Source organism: Dunckerocampus dactyliophorus, chromosome 7, assembly GCF_027744805.1.
Source record: "Dunckerocampus dactyliophorus isolate RoL2022-P2 chromosome 7, RoL_Ddac_1.1, whole genome shotgun sequence".
Taxonomy (NCBI): Eukaryota; Metazoa; Chordata; class Actinopteri; order Syngnathiformes; family Syngnathidae; genus Dunckerocampus; species Dunckerocampus dactyliophorus.
In genome coordinates, this window is record NC_072825.1 from 28,868,578 (window position 1) to 28,886,823 (window position 18,246).

At 41.4% G+C, this 18,246-nt stretch overlaps 1 protein-coding gene across 7 annotated transcripts in view; it reads left to right on the top strand.

Annotated features, from left to right (window-relative positions):
- epn1a (epsin 1a) overlaps positions 1 to 18,246 on the top strand; it is a 69,582-nt gene that overhangs the window by 27,954 nt on the left and 23,382 nt on the right. For 4 of the 7 annotated variants that reach the window (XR_008571991.1, XM_054781314.1, XM_054781308.1 and 1 more), the window contains exons 1-6: positions 3,340 to 3,503; positions 7,149 to 7,302; positions 11,727 to 11,828; positions 12,081 to 12,239; positions 13,687 to 13,815; positions 14,128 to 14,248. Coding sequence is in view for 6 of the 7 variants with exons in the window: in XM_054781314.1 (XP_054637289.1) it covers positions 11,760 to 11,828; positions 12,081 to 12,239; positions 13,687 to 13,815; positions 14,128 to 14,248 (478 nt within the window). In the remaining variant the exon portion in view is untranslated. The other 3 variants (XM_054781310.1, XM_054781309.1, XM_054781311.1) reach the window with 3 other exon arrangements.

Genomic DNA, 18,246 nt, shown 5'->3' on the forward strand with positions numbered 1-18,246 from the left:
GCAAGACATTTATAAATCTAGAGTCCTACGAAGAACACACAACCTCATCAAGGACAGCACACATCCACAACACTCATTATTCACACTCCTACCGTCAGGCAGACGCTACAGGAGTTTGAAGTCCAGGACCACAAGGCTGGCAAACAGCTTTTACCCACAGGCCATCAGGCTTCTCAACGAAGCACTCACACACGCCGTACGCAACACAGGCACACACTCATAACACTATATATTTATTTATTTATTTATTTATTTTGTATTAATGTCTCTTCTGTTGTTGCTTAATTTATTGTTATTAATGTTTCTTCTTTTATTGGTATTAATGTTTCTTCTGTTCTTATTCATTTTCTTGTGTTTTCTTTCTTTTTTGGGAGAATGAACTGAATAAGAATTTCATTGCATAGTATAACTACCTGTCTTACTGTGCATATGACAATAAAACTCTTGAATCTTGAATTCCAATTGACGATTTACAAAATTTTTTGAAAATAATTCAGACAGAATAATTTCACATTCTGCGGATATCCAGGCTAACTGTCTCTCCTAATGTCCTCCTGCGGCTTCCTGACCACAAGCAGAGAGAGTCGGCTTTGATCGCTAGTCCGGTAGCCCAAGATATCTTATCCCTCGCATTCTTCTGTGATTCTGTGTTCTGTGTGAATTGAGAATTGCGTCTTAGCTGATGTGGTAGGACTCTCATCAGCACCTTTTTATAGCACGTGCACTCCCAGCTATCTGACTGCTGACTGCTGATTGTGTGAATGCACTTTATATTTATGTTTTTCTATAACCTACTTAAATAGATGTTCATCCATTCAGTTAACAAATTAGTGAAACAACATTTCTATAATCCACTTGTAACAAATATTTACTCACTAAGTTAACAAGTTAATAAAACAATATTATCCTACACAGCGCTATGGAGAAATTTTGGGCCACTCATCTTTGCAGAATTGTTGTCATTCGGCCACATTGGAGGGTTTTCCAGCATGAAGGGCCTTTTTAAGGTCATGCCACAGCATATCAATAGGATTCAGGTCAGGACTTGGACTAGGCCACTCCAAAGTCTTCCGCCATTCAGTGGTGGACTTGCTGATGTGTTTTGGATCATTGTCCTGCTGCAGAACCCAAGTTGCTTTCAGCTTGAGGTCACCAACAGATGGCCGGACATTCTCCTTCAGCAGAATTCATGCTTCCGTTTATCACAGCAAGTCTTCCAGGTCCTGAAGCAGCAAAACATCACACTACCACCACCATATTTTACTGTTGGTATGATGTTCTTTTTCTGAAATGCGGCGTTACTTTTATGCCAGATGTAATGGGACACACACCTTCCAAGAAGTTCAACTTTTGTTTCATCAGACCACAGAGTATTTTCCCAAAGGTCTTGGGGATCATGAAGATATTTTCCAGCAAAATTGAGATGAACTTTAATGCTCTTTTTGTCTTTTTGCAGGCCGTTTTTTGCCCAGTGTCTTTCTTATGGTGGAGTCATGAACACTGACCTTAACTGAGGTAAGTGAGGCCTGCAGTTCTTTGGATGTTGTTGTGGGGTCTTTTTGAATCACTTATTTTTCACTTTTTCAATCAGTTTTTCACACAAACGTTTCATTTAAAAACTGCATTTGTTGTTCAGTTGTGTTGTCATTGACTAATATTGAAATTTGTTTGATGATTAAATGTTTGCCACATTTACGTGTGGCAAACATGCAACAACAAAAAAAAAAGAAATCACTTTTTCACACAACTGTATATAGCCCATTAGTGAGAGAGGGCGCTATTGAGCAATCACTCCAACCATTGTTCGAACAAGTGGAATCAAGTGGAATCACAATAACCAAAGTAATCCTGTTACATAAAGGGATATCAGTTTTGGAAATATTGGCCATTATTTGATTCAAAAAATAATATACAGTTAGAAATCCCACCGTTGTTTAATGCATGTTTGATGCAACTTTGTTTGACGGTCCTTGAATGCACCTTCTTTCTTTGTCTAACGCTGCGCAGATAGACAACTATACTGTATTTTTACCCTTTTTCTTTCATCTTGTATTTGCTCCCAAATGCTGATACTACAAGTATGTGGGAATGCATCCATCCATCCATCCATCTTCTATACTGCTTCATCCTCATTAGGGTCGCGGCTGACTTCAGCTGACTTCAGGCGACAGGCGGGGTACACCCTGGACTGGTCGCCAGCCAATCGCAGGGCACATATAGACAAACAACCATTCACCATTTCATTCAACCATTCAACCATTCACTCAGCATGTTTTTGGGAATGTGGGAGGAAGCCGGAGTGCCCAGAGAAAATCCACGCACACACGGGGAATCGAGAATCTGAGACTCCCAGGGGAGAATCGAACCCAGGTCTTCCCGATCTCCAGGCTGTTCCTGTATTGGCCAATGTGGGAATGCATAACGGTAAAATTTGATCACCTCATTGAGTGCTAATGTGTATATTTGTATGGCAGGCGACATACAGTAGTCTGTGACAACTCAGATCACAGCGACAGTAGATTTAAATAACTTTGGTCTTGTTGCGAGAGCCATTTGTTAGGGCTTTGAAGCTAAATGTACAAATTAAAATACCGTTTTCTATGTCAATTTCTGCTCAATATTTGTAGCTTCACAGTCACCGCTGCATTTCCTCAAAGTATGTCGTGGGCTGAGGGTCAAACAGAACGTGTGCATGTTAATCGTGCGTAAAAAAAAATAGTGCCCTTACAGGAAACTTCCAACTTTGACAGCCCTACTTTAAACGCAACAAAATTTGGTGATAGCCAGTCTCTATGCAGTGTGAAAGGTAAAAAAGGTGTCCTCTAACCTCATGTCTCATAACATTACTGATGCCTAGTGACCACATTACTACATACAATTTGTCTTTCTATATTTGGACTAATAATAGCCGATAGTCAACCACAAAACAGCCATCAGTTGTTTATTATTTATTATTTGAAAAGCCGCAAAATAGCGAGGGATTACTGTACTGCACTACATTCAAAGTTACAATGCTTCTTCTGCCTTGTATTTGTATTTTATTTCATTAAGTTACATCATTTAGCCATTTTAATGCTTGAAAATGCTTCATTTAGGCCAAGAATAAGTACAATTTCCTTAAATTTGCTTTTTTTAAATACTAAAAACAGGCCGTATTCAACCACAAAACAGTGATTCATTATTAATGTTTGTTTTTTTGAAAAAACGCGATATTGCAAGGGATTACTGTGCAAATGTTCACTCTGGTATACAGTATGTGTGCTCTGCAAGCATTCAACCAATCAAACGGGACAGTTCCATATGTTCATGCTTGGCTAAAAAGTGGTCGTTTGTCTGTTTGAGTTACATTAATTTAATGATTTATTATAGTTGTAGTCATATAGTTAACTTGCTTGTGTGGCACCATCAGCAGGAAAACAAAGGTGTGGGGGGGCGGTCTTGTCAGCCGTCGCGAGCGGAAGCGGAAACTCGGCCATCTCCTCGTACGTTAAGGCTCCACAAGGGTCAGTCCACACTCAAATTTGGATGTTTCTTGTCCTGTCTTGTCAACAAGTTGGCTCGTTTTTTGTCTTTTTGTCACCATGTGAGACTAAAAAGGCGAATATGCTCCTTCTGAAGCTCGTGCCATTTTGAAGCTTTGTTGGCGGTCGCAAACTAGCATCGGCGAGGTCCGTGCTAGCTAGCTAGCTAGTCAGTTTGCTAATCTCTCCAAGTGCTACCTTTGACCGCTCACGCTGGTAGGTAACATAACACTCACTTAGAACTCCGCCGTTCTTCAGTGTTTACATTGGGGCTGTTTGAATTGGAGTCGGTGCGTAGCCAATCCTTCTCGGAGCTTGTTGGTACTTTTTTGTATTTTAGTTAAAGCTGGCGAGCAAAGTGCTAGCCAACTAGCTCAGGTAACGAACGCCTAGCAATGAGGGGGTAACATGAAGCTCGCACGCACGAATGACTCGGTAGTAACTGTCCGTTCTTCACTTCAAAACACAAATAGGAATGTACAGTCAGAATTGATGGCATCTGTGTATTGTTGTCGCGGTTTGAGGCTCTTAGCAGCCAAGTGCTAAGTTGGTAGGTGTGTCAAGCAAGGCTGGCTGCAGTGGTGTGCTTATCTGGTGTCATGCCACTGGGTGGGGGGCTGCTGCTTCGTGCCACTTTTTCACCTATTAATCATGTCATTTTGCAGTTACAGGACATACGTTAGATGTAGCTGCTAATCATGCTAATGCACGTCTTCTTTATATTGCTTTTTGGAGCTCTGAAAGTGCAAAAAGATGCAAAGTTTGCCGCTCCAACAAGCTTGACTTGTATGAACTTTGGCACGGAGACTGATGTAATGCTCCATAGTTATGCAAACCCTTGTCCTGTGTGCTGGTTTGCTTGGAAATATTGTATGACCTCTACACGTCTACACGTAGACTGGGTTTATTTAAGAACACGGGTAAGTGTAAACGTACATGCTTGCCATCTAGTTGAGGGCATGTTTTGGGAGTCAGCTGGTAATGTTGTGTCTTGATGTCATATCCAGGAAGGAAGCACTGATACTTGCTGGGATGACCTGGTTAGGGCCCTGTTATACCTTGACGATTTAGCCAGCTTACTCCAACGTATGAAAAAATTGGCCAATACGCTGGCGTACGTCCAATAAGTTATGAGTAAGTTTTGTATAAGTTAAGAGCACGCTGAAGCACGCCGGCATATGTCATAGTACGTCCAAAATTTTTGTACATGCACAAAACATTTCGCCGTATGTCAACGTATGATTCATACGTCCATTTTTTCATACGTTGGCGTAAGCTGGCTAAATCGTCAAGGTATGACAAGCGTTGGGCATAAATTGTGAACACCGGTAACACGCTACGCATTCGTTGATATAAGTTGTCTATAAGTTAGAGAAACGTTCTATATAAGTTACTAATACGTCATGTTTACGTCGACCTCGTTATGAATACGCTATGTATACGCCCAAAATTGGAGGGAAAAAAAAAAACGTCAGCAGTTCAACGTATGCCATCAAAATGATCACATCAGGCATGTGCTGCCTAAATTGTCAAGGTGTGACTGGGCCCTTAGGTCAAGTTGTAATATTAAAAGAATAGTTGGAATGTTATGGGTGTAAAGTCATGGTATAATATTAGGATAGAAACATGTTAAATGAGTGATTTAATATCACAGGCCAAAAATGAAGTATTATGAGAATTATGACGTAATAGTTTAATGACAGTTTAATGTTTAATAGTAAATTCTATTTTTATTGGCCAATTCCACGATTCCGTTACAGTTTGCAAGCGCAAACACAGAGTTGAGTACGAAGAGTGTGTCATGAAGCATGAGACAGAGTCAGCGAGCACATCTACACTTACCCAGTCAAAAATACAAAATGCTTTTGCTCATGGCCTTCCTCACGACAAGTAAATGATGGCATGAACTGACTGATGCAGTGTCATATTATTTAGCCAAAGACGTGATGCCTTTTACTCAAAGTATTTAGCTGTATTACTGTTCTGGAAATTGCAGTTGCTACTAAACTGTACTTGAATTCTGAATGCTTTGCACTGATCTAGTTTGGTAGACACTAAATGTGCGTGCTATATTGCACAGTTTGTTACCAAAAATCAATAAATGTGCTTTACAATTTGAGACAAGTTTGTAGCTTTTTATACAAGACTCCACTGAATATTGCACGCTAACCAAAGAAGGCAATGCAAAACCCGGCAAAAATTGCAGGATAAATTATTGACGTTGATCGAAAAACACGCTAACTGCGTCGTATGCTAACCAAGGTTCCTGTGGATCAAATGAATAAGTGTTCACCACACATGAATAATAATGATCGAAGAATCAGAGTCATGGTCTAGCCCGGCGGTGGGCCACATGGGCATGGCAGTCATGGTTCCCCTTTGACACCATCATGTATTATCACCTCATGATATTATTAGACATTTCATTGTTATCCTTTTCATTTCCTATTGTCTTACCAACAAACTTACACTGAAATCACAAGTCAAGCACAAATTAGCCTATGCAACTGCTGTATCATTCATTTGAAACGGGCTTTCAAGACAAGTACTAAAAAACTGCAGAAATTTAAGGCACTACAAACTTTCTGTCAAATACGCTTAGCAAGAAAGATTTTTTTTTAATTTTTTTACCGTGAATATATTTTTAAAAAGTAAAAATGTACATAAAATAAAATAATATATAAAACTATTAATTAAAAAATACCTGAAAAAATTTGTTTTTTCATTTTATTTTTTACTGTAAATATATATTATAAATCTATTTTTTAACATGTACAGAAATGATAGTCATAAAATTAATATAAAAAATATTAAGAAATAAAATAGAATAAAAAATAAGTGATTTTTTTAACTATAAATATATACTATAATATAAAGAGATTTAAAAATATATGCAAATGTACAGTACATGAATAATAGTAATAATATATGAAGATATATAAATATATTTTTTAATATTAAAAAGAAAAAATAAGTGTCTTTCTGATTTTTATATTTTATTACAATATATAGTATAAAATGTATTTAAAAAAGAAATAAAATGTACATAAATAATAGTACAATAAAAATACTGTGTGTATATGTAAAAAAATAATACTATAGAAGTAATACAAATTATTTCCAGGCTTTCGCAGGCCACATGTAACGATATGGCGGGACAAATCTGGCCCACGGGTCTTGAGTTTGATACCTGTGGTCTAGTCTTTAGCCTGATCGTCAGGCTCGCGCTCCAACTGTGCCTCCCCCCTGGCGCCGGTACGCAGCAGCACAACTTTCATTAGTGTGAAAAATAGACATTTTAAGGGCGTCTGAATTATTTGCTATGTGGGAATACACAGGATTCTGTAACTTAAGTGTTTTGTTGATTGTAAAGAAAGTTTTCTCATTCAGTAAGATGAACCGTAGAACAAATATATTATCTCTGTTTACAAGCTACTTGTTGATTTCCAATCATGTGATTTTTAAAAATATTTTTTTTCCCCTGGTGAATATCTGCTTTGTCCTCATTTTATCACGCCCCCTTTGGAATGTTCTGCTCAGGCTTGTATGTGTGTGTGTGCCTTGTAGCAGCAAACATCAAGTGACAATGTCATTCATTTGTCATGTTTGTCTTATCCTGTGCCTTAGTTTTCATCTCCTGGCGTCTGTGGCTGTCGGGATCCGATGTTGCCACGGGAAAAAAAACGAGGCAGCTCTCTGTGAATGAGTGGTGCGCAGGAGCCCGGCATCAGCACAAACCAAGAGGAGAGACTCCGAATTCCAAGTTATTCTTGTGTAACAGGTGGGCATGACATTTGAACATCAGTTCCTCCATTTTATTCCAATTATCCGGGGCCCAGACTCCCTGGTCTCTGGCCACCTCTTCTAAATGACGTCTAATTTGCATAATTGGCCATGACGCCAAACTCGGCAGACTTAGACTCAGTGTCTGTGTGCAGACAACTAAAACTGACAATTGATGCTTACAGATATTATTGTCAACATTTTTTGAGACCAGATAAACCACTGTTAACAATAATGATCATAATAATAATAATACTACACTAAGTCCCCAACCAACGAACACAATTGGTTCCAGACGACCGTTCTTAAGTCGAATTGTTCTTAAGTAGGGCAAAAGGTAATATTACCAATGATATAGGTACTACATGTACGTGTATACATATACAGTATATGTGTATGTATGTAAATATGAGTTTGGATGCAGTAGTAATATTAAACGAGGATAATTAATGAAAAAAAACAATAATAAAAATGATATAATAATACGTAATGATAAATGTTATTTACCTTTGAAGAGGAGTGGTCGAGCATACGTCATGGAGGAGGAGGAGTTATTGAAAAAAAGGACAAGTCGTCGTCGTTAGACTCTTCTAAAAGAGGTAGTGTTCTGTGGGTGGTGTAGAATTAAGCAGGCCTATTAACTCTTCATAAACTTTAATCACACGCTCTGTCCGGGTTGTATCATACAGCTACAATTTAGCTTTCCATTTAGCTCTCTTCCCCCCCAGCGGCTTCCTATACCTGTTGATCCCATTAGCAGTGTCACAGTGCCCTCTACTGGTCAAGCATGTAGCAGTATAAATAATGGAGTTACAGTACTAAAAGGCAAAATACATGAAAAAATAGACCAGGCGGCTTGTGCTCGTATCTCCGAAAGTTCGCATGTCGGATGTTCGTAAGTTGGGGACCTAGTGTACAATGTTTTCGTCTTATCTACTTGTCTGTGTCTATTTACGTCAGGGCTGTCCAGCTGTCCTTTGATAGTTGCAATAAAAAACAAACAAACATACAGACCCTTTCCAAAAAATTAGAATGTCACATCAAATCAATCAAAATATGGTACTTTCAAAACAATATGTCAATCTTCAATACTTGGTTGGGAATCACTGTCTCGATGCGGCGTGGCATTGAAGCAATCAGCCTGTGGCATTGCCTGGGAGTTATGGAAGCCCAGATTTCCTTGCTGCTTGCTGTCAGCTCTTCTTTGTTGTTGGGTCTGGTGCCCCTCATTTTCCTCTTGAGAATACCCCATAGATTCTCAATGGGGTTTAGGTCCGGTGAGTTAACTGGCCAGTCAAGCACTGTGATGGCATGGGCACCAAACCAGGTTTTGGTGCTTCTGGCGGTATAGGCAGGGGGCCAGGTCCTGCTGGAAGATGAAATCTGCATCTCCATACAGATCCTCAGCAGAAGGAATCATGGAGTCCTCTCAAACATTCTGGTAGACTGTTGCTGTGACCTTGGATTTAAGAAAGCAGAGTTTACCAACACCTGCACCGGACATTGCACCCCAAATCATGACGGACTGTGGATATTTCACACTGGACCTCAGGCAGCTTGAGTTCTGTTCCTCACCCGTCTTCCTCCAAACCCTTGGACCTTGATTCCCAAATGAAAGGCACACTTTACTTTCATCGGAAAAGAGGACCTTGGACCACTGGCCAACAGTCCAGTCCTTCTCCTTGGCCCAGTGGAGACGCTTCCTGCGTTGGCTCAGGTTCAGAAATGGCTTGACCCGAGGAACCCGACAGTTGTAGCCCATCTCCCGGATGCGTCTGAATGTGGTGTTTTTTGAAGCTGTGACTCCCGCCTCATTCCACTCTTTCTGGATCTCTGCCAGATTCTTGAATCTTCCCTGTTTGATAATCCGCTGAAGCCCACGGTCATCTCTTTTGCTGGTGCATCTTCTCCTGCCACATTTTGCCCTTCCTCTAGACTTTCCATTGATATGCTTGGACACAGCACTCTGTGAACAACCAGCCTCCTTAGCTATGAACTTTTGTGGCTTACCCATCCTATGGAGGATATCAATGATGGTCTTCTGGCCAGTTGTCATGTCTGCAGTCTTCCCCATATTGAACCCAACTGAGACAATTGAACCAAACTGAAGCAATTTAATGACACCTGAGGAAGCCTGTGCAGGTGATTTGAGTTTAGTAGATGATTAGTGTGTGACACTCAGTTTAAAACATTCATGCCCTGCAAAATTTGGGCTGATTTCTTCACAGTATTCTAATTTTTTGAATTCCTGTTTTCGTGGGTTTAATGAACTGGAAGCCCAAATTATGTAAAAATAAACAAATAAATACTTGAAATAATTTAAATTGTGGGCCCTGAATCTATAATCTATGAAAGTTTAACTTTTTTAATGGAATTATGGAAATTAAACAACTTTTCCATGACATTCTAAATTTTTGGAAAGGGTCTGTATATTCAAGATTCAAGAGAGTTTTATTGTCATGTGCATGGTAAAACAGCAGTTATACCATGCAATGAAAATCTTATTCTGTTCATTCTCCCAAGAAAAGAAAGAAAACAAATGAAAGAATAAGAACATAAGAAACATAAACACATAAACATATATACCAATAAATTAAGCAACAACAACAGACGAGACATTAATACAAGTAAATAATACAAATAAATAAATAAATAAAGTGCTATGAGTGTGTGCGTGTGTTGCGTGCGGCGTGTGCGAGTGCTTCGTTGAGGAGCCTGATGGCCTGTGGGTAAAAACTGTTTGCCAGCCTTGTGGTCCTGGACTTCAAACTCCTGTAGCGTCTGCCTGACGGTAGGAGTGTGAATAGTGAGTGTTGTGGATGTGTGCTGTCCTTGATGAGGTTGTGTGTTCTTCGTAGGACTCTAGATTTATAAATGTCTTGCAGTGTGGGGAGGGCTGCCCCAACAATGTTCTGTGAGGTCTTGATCACCCGCTGGAGTGCCTTCCTATCACGTGTTGTACAGTTACCGTACCAAACAGTGATGGAGGCGGTAAGGACACTTTCGATAGTGCATCTGTAGAAGCAACTCAGGATTGTGGTGGACATGCCAAATTTCCTCAGTCTTCTCAGGAAGTACAGTCTCCTTTGGGACTTCTTCAGAATTTGTTGGGTGTTGTGAGACCAGGTGAGGTCCTCGCTGATGTGTGTGCCAAGGAACTTGAAGGTTTTCACCCTCTCCACCTCAGTCTCATCAATAAACAGGGGTCTATGCGGCTCCTTTTCCCTTGTTCTTGGGTCGATGATCATCTCTTTAGTCTTATCTGTATTGAGAAGGAGATTGTTATCACGACACCAAGCTATGAGGTCCGCCACCTCTCTTCTGTATGATGTTTCAACACCACCAGTGATCAGTCCGATGACTGTAGTGTCATCTGCAAATTTAATGATGCTGGGTATATACAGGGTGTCCCAAAAAAAAATTATACACCTGCTGCAACAGTCTGTTATGCCAAGTAATAGAGAAGACTTTGAAGATGAGGATTTTTAGTTTCAGCAAGATGGGGCACGCCCGCACTACCATCACGATGTTACATCCTTCATTGATGAGATCTTGCCGAACAGGTGGATTGGAAGAAGGGGTTTCTTTGAATACTCCCTGCGTTCACCAGATCTCACACCACTAGACTTTTTTTTACGGGGATACGTAAAAGACAAAGTCTACATGAGAGCTGCAACAGTCGCTGAATTGAGAGCAGCCACTGAACGTGAATGCACGCAAATACTAAGGAAATTGTTTCGTGATGTGTGCAATTCCATTGCTTCGCGTTGTCAGTTGTGTCTGGACCAGTACGGATGTCTGTTTGAGAGTAAGCAGGGACAAAAGAAAAAAATGATGCTTCTAAATTCTATTACACTTAAAAAATTTAACAAATTATAGTAAATACCTAGTTTACAATTATTTAAAGCCTGTATGCATTTTTTTGGGACATCCTGTATGTATTTGATTCTCGGATGGATCGCGATGCGGACATTGCCGATTACAAATCGATTCAGAAATGTCAATAATCGATTCCGATGGGACAAAAAAAAAAAAACGAACAAAAAGACGGAAAGCGGAAGTGCCACCCAGACGGTTTACAGTGGTGCACCTAAGTGTACGACGCTACCAGAATAGCTGAGCATAAACTCCGACCCGCAGCCGCTGGATTTAAAGCGAGCGTCTGCAAGCACTTTGGCTTTCACATAGTTGAAGATAAAAATGAGCTGGACAAGAGCCAGACCATACGCAAGCTTTGTCATATAAGCTTAAAATATTTTGGGAACATGACAAATATGAGGGACCACATAGCACATTTCCACCCGAATCAGGAGGGAAAGCAGCTAGCTGAAGTTTCTGCTAACCAGAATCCACTTGGTGTTTCTTAACTGTTTAATTGGCATGGACATGTTTTAAATGAGTCTATTTACCACTGCTCCTCAGATTGCAACAGAGGTTCACAGCCCGACGGTTGCCATGTCGACCTCATCGCTACGGCGACAAGTGAAGAACATCGTCCACAACTATTCTGAGGCTGAAATCAAGGTTGTATCTCATGCCTTCTGCAGCAACTATTTGTATCTTCTTGTCTTTTACTTGCAGCACTGACGGCACAATGTCTGCTGGTGATTTAATACGTATGGCCAAGCATAATCACGTTAAACCTTCATTCATTTGCCTCTCCTGCAGCTCGTTTGCTGTTGCTTTGCATTGGGAGCCCTTGAGTTAGACACCAAATGAACAGTACACAGGTGTCGCTATGGATTGAAATTTCAAGTAAATCTGTCCCTTGTTTAGGTTCGAGAGGCAACGTCCAATGACCCATGGGGCCCCAGCAGCTCGCTGATGTCAGAGATAGCAGATCTGACTTACAATGTTGTGGCCTTCTCAGAAATCATGAGCATGGTGTGGAAGCGCCTCAATGACCACGGCAAGAACTGGAGACACGTGTACAAGGTGTGCACACAGCGCAACAACAAAATATTCTCATCTGTGTGCTCTTTTTTTTATTTTTTTTTTATTATGCTTCCTCACATAGTTACCTTTGCTCTAATAGACACCGTCCCCTTGATTAATCAACACTGCACCCCAAATACAAAGATGGCTGATAAATACTAGATGGCTGTTCAATGTCATGATAGACGCCATTACCACAGCAGACTCGACATCTGTAAAGCTGATGTCTAAAGGAAAAGTGCACTTTTTTGGGAATTTTGCCCATCATCCAAAATCCTTATGAACGCATGTCTTTCTCTTTTCTGTGTGTTTTAAAGATATAAAAACGGGTAAAAAGAGGCCGCTAACAATGCACATAATGGGACGCACCTATTCCAAAAAGCGCCAGCAAAGCTCCAGTTACATAATGTGACCTGCATATTAACCAAGCTACAGCGACATTGTTATTATTGTTATTAACGTTGTTACGCCCAAGAACAACGTTACCTTACACCGGCGAGCTACTTGCTGGCTAGCGACTAGCTTCACCACACAATTGCTCACAATGCCTCTGGCCATTAGCGAAAGGTAACGCTACATATTGGAGCTGCCGCCACTGCTGCTGTGTTTTTGTTTTTGAGTTTGGAAAAGTTAACGCTAGGTGTAGTGTTCCCTTCTGTGTTGCTATGTGAAATAAATGCACCCAGGAAGGAAGTTCTGCTAATGCTTCAAATGACCAAAACACTAAGTATTCCATGTTATCATGAATGTACCTGTTACTATATGCTCACAGCATGGATATAAAACCATAAAAACTTGTTGGAGCTTTTTGGAGGTGTTTTAATAGAGTCCTTTTAGGCGGGATAGGTACGTCCCATTACATGCATTAATTAGCTGCCTCTTTTTTACCTGTTTTTAATATCTTTACAACGTACATAATAAAGGGAAAGATATGCGTGTTCATGTCTCACATAAGGATTGTGGATGAAGGGCAAAAAAAAAAGTCTTTAAACGGCAGGATTCAAAGCGTGTGAAAAAAATCTGGAATTTATGGTAATCCACAATCATATACACTGTGGTACCCCTGTAAGTTGACCCCGTTTATGTCCACCAGTTCATCGTTTCCTGGTCCCACGTTTTCTTATTAGTAAATAACCCGTCGGCGTCCACATACAGGGACGTGATAGAACATAAAAAAAATTGGGAGACACAGAAGGGGTCATTTCTTAGTTGAAATATCGGTCGGTGTATGTCAACATGTGTTTTATTATTATCTAAATCATTATAGCTTGCGTGTTTTTGCAAGAAGCACATTTTTGCGTGTGTCAAAATAAAAAAACAAAAACAAAGGAAGAACAGCTAATGTGAACAGCCTAACCCAGATAGATGCCTGTTACTCTCTGCCCTTGAGTAAGTAAATGCATGTAAGTAGGTTTTTTTCCGAACATGTTTTGTCGCTTTGCACCAGGCCATGACTCTGATGGAGTATCTGATCAAGACGGGTTCAGAACGTGTCGCCCAGCAGTGTCGAGAGAACATTTATGCAGTTCAGACCCTCAAGGATTTCCAGTACATAGACAGAGATGGCAAAGACCAGGTACACACACTGTACACACACCAATGCCCACAAAGGTGTGGAGAGTAAAGTGCAAAGTACTTTGACTGAGTATTTGTTGGAAAGTTCCACCCTGTGGAGTCCAAAGCTAGTGAAATGGGTTTTCAAAGCTTTCAAAGCCAGCCATAAAATGGGCTTTATGGGGTGGTGATAACTAGAAGTTTACAAGCACTTACACTAACACGCCGCAATGCAGTGTCATAAATGTCACTGCTTACTCTTTTTATGAAGTATTTAATATTAGAGGGGTAGATGTTTGTATTTGTGAGCACACGCATGCTTGTCATTCCCCAGGGTGTGAACGTGCGAGAGAAAGCCAAACAGCTGGTGACCCTGCTGAAAGATGAAGAGAGACTACGAGAGGAGAGGATTCACGCCCTCAAAACCAAAGAGAAGATGGCACAGACGTCCAGTGGTGAGCAGCCTTAAAACGCTTTACAGTGGGGGGTGACCATTACGTCGATTGCGAAGGTAGTGTGTAGTGATGGAAATCTTTGTGATAGATGATTTGATTTGAAACTAGATACACGGGGTTACGATACGATAAAAAATATAAATAAATAAAAGCATATATATATATATATATATATATATATATATATTCAAAACATAATGATTTGATGCAGTGTAGAAACGATATGATTCGAGTCCATTCCATTAATCGGTTATGATCGTTATTGATATAGACATTAATATTACATTATAAAGTAAAGATGCCAATTATTTCTTATAAAAGTGTCGTTCTTACAGTACAGTCGTACCTTGCATAACGTAAACCTCCTTTTACGTAAATTCCACTGAACGTAAAGAATTTATGTACATTTTTCGCATCATATTACGAAAGGAATTCCATATAACGTAAAGCGTCAAGTCCGTGCAAGCGACAGAGAGACTAACAGAGTACACTTGGTGACGCCTTCTGGCTTCACGCTCTCATTAGCCGATTATCGGGGCACCACCTACGCTCTCATCTCATTGGCTGATTATCGGGGCACTGCATACACTCTTATCTCATTGGCTGACTTATCCAGTGCGTCCAAGTTTGTGTGTGAGCTCCCTTCCTCATCGTAGTCGCCCTTAAACTAGTTTGCATGCATTGAAATCTCTTCTTAATTTCATTACTTTTCTTTGTGTTAAAATTACCATAGTCATGGGCCCTAAACCAAGTGTAAGGGATAAGAAAAAGGAAAAGTTGTCGATCGAAAGGAAGCAGGAAGTTATCCACAAATTCTGACGCTTCATGCTCTCATTGGCTAATGCTCGGGGCACCGCCTACGCTCTCATCTCATTGGCTGATGATTGAGGCACCGCCTACGCTCTTATCTCATTGGCTGACTTATGCAGCACGTCCAAGTTTGTGTGTGAGCTCCCTTCATCGTAGTCGCCCTTAAACTAGTTTGCACGCATTGAAATCTCTTCTTAATTTACTTACTTTTCTTTGTGTTAAAATTACCGTAGTCATGGGCCCTAAACCAAGTGTAAGGGATAAGAAAAAAGGGAAACGTTGTCGATCGAAACGAAACAGGAAGTTATGCAGAAATTCTGACGCTTCATGCTCTCATTGGCTGATTATCGGAGCACCGCCAACGCTCTCATCTCATTGGCTGACTAATCCAGCGCGTCGGTGTGTTTATTAGAGACATGCTGCTCTGTTCCTCATCGTAGTCTCCCTTGAACTAGTTCGCACGCATTGAAATCTCTTTTTAATTTGTTTACTTTTCTTTGTGTTAAAATGACCTGAGTCATGGGCCCTAAACCAAGTGTAAGTGATAAGAAAAAAAAGGAAAAGTTGTCGATCGAAACAAAGCAGGAAATGACCCAGAAGCATGAAGGTGGTATGAAATTAAGTGATGTTGCTAGCCTATACGTCCGTTCCCCATCGACCATTATACCTTATTTACCTTATTTTATATTGGAAAGTTACTCTACTATGTTTATGCTGTTTTCTTATATTTTCCCACCATATTTGGTGGACTTTGAATATTTTGAAGGCCCAAAGGTGTGAGTTTGGGAAGATCTTGGAACGGATTAGGCTATTTACATGTATTTTACGCTTCGTATAACATAAAATCTCTATATCATAAAGGTTCTTGGAACGGATTATTTACGTTGTAGGGGCGTCTACTGTATTTTCTAATGTGTAAAAGAGCACATCAAATGTCAAGCATGCTGAAAGGCACTGGCAAAAGTCAACAGAATAACATGTCAAATGTTTCTTGCTAAATGAACATCTTTTTGTCTGACGGGATCAATATTTTACATTCTATATTTTATATCTATATTTTCATACTTGTTATATTTGGAACATTTAAGTTTTAACATGTCTTAATGTTGCTAGAAATGGAAGTGAAGCCGCCAAACTTGGCCTTTTTGAGGCCAAGATCCCTGGTCTCGGGCGCTAACCTGCACAAGATCTACCAACTCACCCCCAACAAGCGGGGGATATATACACTGTATATATCTGCAGAGAAAATTATATATACAGTATATATATGCTTTGTGTTATTATTGGTTGTTGGTTTCAACTTTTCAGCTTTTTCTAATTGAGCCTTTTGCTGTATTATAGTTTTTTATTTTTTCTTAATTTGTTTTGATGTGGTCTGGGGCTATGTGCCCCTGGTAGGATCTCCCAAAGCAAACAGGTCCTAGGTGACCGGCCTGACCAAGAGTGATTCAGAAGACCTTATGAATAAACACAAGAGGAGGCACCGCACCTCGCCTGGACATGGGATACCGGGGCGTCACCCTGGAGCCAGGCCTGGGGGAGGGACTCTCAGGCGTGCGCCTGGTGGTCGGGCCTTCACCCGTGGGGCCCAGCCAGGCCCAGCCCGAAGAAGCCACATGGGATCTTCCCGACCCCCTGAAACCCCAAAACCTGCGGGGGTGAACATAAGAGTCCGGTGCATTGTGCTTTGGGTGGCGGTCGAGAGCGGGCACCTTCGGCGTCCAAATCTAGTTCTTGGGACATGGAATGTCACTTCTCTGTAAGGGAAGGAGCCCGAACTTTTATGTACTTTATTCATCCCACAGCGGGGAAATTTACCTGTTACAGCAGCAAGCAAGCAAGACAAGTAAAGAGAACAGTAAAGTAAAGTAAAGTAAAGCATCGTGACTACACATGGTTCAGGTGGTGCAGGTGTTGTAGAGCCTGACAGCGGTCGGTATGAAGGACTTGCGGAACCTCTCCTTCTTACACCGTGGGTGTAACAGTCTGCTGCTGAAGGAGCTGCTAAGGGAACCCACAGTGTCATGTAGCGGGTGAGAGGTGTTGTCCATGATGGATGTCAGCTTAGCCAACATCCTTCTCTCCCCCACTTCCTCCACGGAGTCCAGAGGACCGTCCAGGACAGAGCTCGCTCTCCTGATCAGTCTATTGATCCTGCTCCTGTCCCTGTCCGTGCTGCCCCCTCTCCAGCAGCCCACAGCATAGAAGATGGCTGAGGCCACCACAGAGTCATAAAAGGTCCGTAAAAGAGTCCTGCACACACCAAAGGACCTCAGCCTCCTCAGCAGGTGGAGGCGACTCTGGCCCTTCTTGTAGAGGGCGTGGGTGTTGACGGACCAGTCCAGCTTGTTGTTAAGGTGAACACCTAGGAATTTGTAGCTGTCTACTAACTCTATGTCCGCTCCCTGGATGTTCACCGGTGTGAAGTGAGGTGTTTTCCTCTGGAAGTTAATGATCATCTCCTTTGTCTTGCTGGTGTTGAGCTGCAGCTGGTTAAGCTCACTCCAGCTGACAAAGTCCCTGATGACCGTCCTGTATTCCAGATCATTCCCCTCTGAAACACAACCAACAATGGCTGTGTCGTCGGAGAACTTCTGGATGTGACACTGTGTGGAGTTGTGTGTGAAGTCCGAGGTGTAGAGGGTGAAGAGGAAAGGGGAGGTTGAGACATTCTGATATCGTCTAGATATAGTCGGACTCACCTCAACCCACAGTTTGGGTTTTGAAACCAAACTCCTCGAGAGGGATGGACCTTGTTCTACTCTGGAGTTGCTGCAGGGGAGAGGCGGCGAGCTGATGTGGGCTTATTAATATCCCCCCGGCTCAGGGCCTCTGTGTTGGAGTCATCCTTGGTTAACGAGGGGGTTATTTCCCTACGCCTTCGGGGTGGGGAAAGGCTCCTGACTGTCGTTTGTGCGTATGCGCCGAACGGCAGTTCAGATTACCCAGCCTTTTTGGAGTCCATCAGAGGGGTGCTGGAGAGTACCCCAACTGGTGACTGTTGTTTTACTGGGAGATTTCAGCGCCCATGTGGGCACTGATAGTGTGACCTAGAGGGGCGTGATTGGGAGGAACGGCCTTCTTGATCTGACCCGTGTGGTGTGATGTTGTTGGACTTCTCTGCGAACCACAGTTTGTCTATAACAAACACCATGTTCGAACATAAGGATGTCCACAAGTGCACTTGG